Source organism: Parasteatoda tepidariorum, chromosome 1 (genome assembly GCF_043381705.1).
Source record: "Parasteatoda tepidariorum isolate YZ-2023 chromosome 1, CAS_Ptep_4.0, whole genome shotgun sequence".
In the NCBI taxonomy this organism is placed as follows: Eukaryota; Metazoa; Arthropoda; class Arachnida; order Araneae; family Theridiidae; genus Parasteatoda; species Parasteatoda tepidariorum.
Window position 1 is genome coordinate 9665817 of NC_092204.1, and position 3219 is coordinate 9669035.

The window sequence follows — 3219 nt, forward strand, 5'->3', positions numbered from 1 at the left end:
GAAAAGGAGGTTCAAACGTTAAAAAATGAGATAGATGAAGGGAAACTAGCTGGAAAATTCAACTGTACTAAGCCAAAAATGTTGAATCCAAGGATTATACTCTATGACGTCTCTAATGATATAAACAAAGAGAACTTGATTGTGAAAATTAAAAAACAAAATCCAATGCTCCACACGGCCGAGATAGGGATATGTTTCCCTATCCACGCAAAAGAAGGAAATCATTGGGTGCTGGATACAGACCCAGATACCTTCCACTAGTTAATGTATCTAGAGAAAATAAATATAGGCAGGAATAGGATACGATTGAGGGAATATATTAGAGTCATGCAGTGTTACAAATGTTTTGGATTCGGCCACATCTCCAAGTATTGTAAAAAAGAAGAGACATGTTCAAACTGCTCAGAGACGGGTCATAAAACAGACACATGCAAGAATAAAAGTAAATGTATAAATTGTGTATCGGCAAATGAAAAACATAAGTGGACCTTAAAAACAAATCATAGTGCTACCCATAGAAATTGCAACTCCTACATCTGGGAGAAAGAAAAAACAGCAAAAAGAATAAACTATGGATAAAAGGTCAAAGGATATAATCTTTTCTCATATTAATCTTAATCATACCAGAATAGCAAACATACAGCACTCAAATGATTTCATTACTATGGACGTGTCCATAGGATCACTAAATGAGCCTTATTATAATTTGGAAAATCTTATCACGGGATTTCAGATCGAACTACAAATAATTGCAGCAAAAGAAAGACCCAGGGCTGCTGTGGTGGTGAGGAAGAGTACTATCAGGGCTTTTCCTATTGTCACAGAAAGGGACCTGGTGATAATAGAAGTGCTAGGCACACATAGACGGTTTTGTTTCGCATCTGTATATATCCCACCAACTGAAGACCTTTCGCCCATGCTCGATAAGTTACAATACTATATATACAAATACTCAGATTACGGATTTATCATAAACGGCGATTTCAACGCTAAAAGCACCCTTTGGGGTAATTCAAACGACCAGAGGGGCAACCAGTTATTGGACCTTATATTTTTGTTGGACTTGGACACAGTTAATGATCCAAATTCCCCGGCTACCTTTCAATCCACTACTGGTCAGAGCTGGATTGACCTGACTCTGACCGCAAACAATATCGAACTAAAAAACTGGAGAGTTTCAGACCAAGAGACTTTGAGCGACCACAGGTTGATCTTGATGGAATTAGGGGACGAGGTATATCAAGGACCAAAGAAAATAAATTATCATGATTTAGATCTTTTCAAGTTTTCCTGCAGGATAAGTTCAGAGCGTGAGAAGTGGATGAGGCAGCTGGAGAAAATAGACAGTACCGCAGAACTGGACATAATGATAGAGGAAATAACAAACAAAATCGTTTCAATATGTGAAACATGTAAAAAACGAAAAGAGAAATCCTATAAAGGAAGTCCAAAATGGTGGTCCTTGGATCTTGCGATCCACAGAAAAAGATTAAGAGCAGAGATGCCAACTGCTTCGGACACGCCAAAATAATTTAAAAAACGGTAAATAGCTACAACTAAAATTTGCAAATATTTGACTAATTTTGCTTGCTTTTTAAAAGGTTTAGCATAACTTGACAGTAACAAAGTGGCGAATTATATAATCTTTTAAATTATTTAGAAATAGTGGTGGATAAAAGCCTAATAAATTGAACTTTTTAAACCAAGAATCACAATTAATAAACTGCCACTCGAAAATATTTATTCGCCGTCCGGAGCAAGTTGGCATCTCTGTAAGAGCAAAGAGAAGAAAATACCAGGTAGAGACAAACTCTGTTCAAAGGAAGGCCAAGCTTGTGGATTATAAACGAGAAAAGGCATTATACAAGAGACACATAAGAAGACAAAAAAGAGAGACACTAAGAAGTTATTTACAAAATATAACGATACAAGAGTGTTTTGGACATTCATACCAAATTGCCAAGAACAAGAATTTTGACAATAGGATTCTCAAACCACAAAGGAAAATAGATGGAACCATGACAGTAAATAGTCTAGAAACCATTCAGGAAATCATTAATTACCATTTCAAGACTTACAGGCAAGAAGAGTTACCGAGTACCGAGAATTGCAATATTGATCAGCTCTTTACACAGAGCTGAAACACGCTGTTGATAAAATCAGGAATAACAAGGCTCCAGGCTACGACGGCATACCGCCGGAAGTCTTTAAGGCAATCTATATATTAGCACCAGACTGGATGCTAGCGATCTTTAATAAGTGTCAAGAACTCTGCTACTTCCCAAGCTTTTGGAAAATAGCAAAACTAATTCTGATTCCGAAGACGGGGGAAAATTTAGATCAACCTGACGGTTATAGACCAATTTCTCTACTCCCGGTTTGGGGGAAGATTTTGGATAGGTTGATCACTTCCAGACTCTCGTACTTTTTGGAATCGAACAGTTTACTCCATGAAGACCAACATGGCTTCAGAAAGCATAGGGCCACAACAACTGCGGTTAAGCAACTCCTTAACATTATTGAGCAAGCGAAAACAAAGGGTGAATATGCACGGGGGTCTCCTTGGACATCAAGGGGGCCTTCGATACTGTGAGGTGGCATAAAATACTAAACCAGCTACTGAAATTTAATTGTACTCACACTACCTTTCATCTGGTTAAAAGTGTTCTTACAGACAGGAAGGTCATATATACAAGTGATGAAGTTACCATAGAGCATATCGTCACCACTGAGGTACCACAAGGCTCGAGCATGGGACCATTACTGTGGTTAACAATAGCTGATGTTGCACTCAGAGAGAAGAGACAAGTGGACGAATACGTCATCGAATTCGCCGACGATTTTCTTGTGCTGGTAACGGGAACTATAGTAAATAGACTGGGACCAAGAGCCACAGATATTCTAAAGAAATATCAGTCATGGGCAGAGACACAGAATCTCCATTTTAGTGTCAATAAAACCCAAGCAACTGTATTTCCAAAATCCAGGAAAATAACGAGGAAACCAACAGTAAAACTTCGAAATCAAAATATTCCTATTAGTGACACCATAATGTACCTTGGGTTTCGGATAAACTGTCAGCTCTCCTGGTTGCCGCACCTTTATGGTTTATACGATAAAATTTTATCATTCTATGCTAAATTTAAAAGATTGTCCGGGGTAGATTGGGGGATCACATCAGAAATACGTAAGTTTATATATCAAAACAGTATAATTAAA

At 37.8% G+C, this 3219-nt stretch overlaps 1 protein-coding gene across 1 annotated transcript; it reads left to right on the top strand.

Annotated features, from left to right (window-relative positions):
- Window positions 1-571: 571 nt before the first annotated feature.
- LOC139425006 (uncharacterized) lies at window positions 572-1531 on the top strand. Its single transcript, XM_071177620.1, has one exon. The coding sequence runs from the start codon at window positions 572-574 to the stop codon at window positions 1529-1531; it is 960 nt and encodes a 319-aa protein (XP_071033721.1).
- Window positions 1532-3219: the final 1688 nt, after the last annotated feature.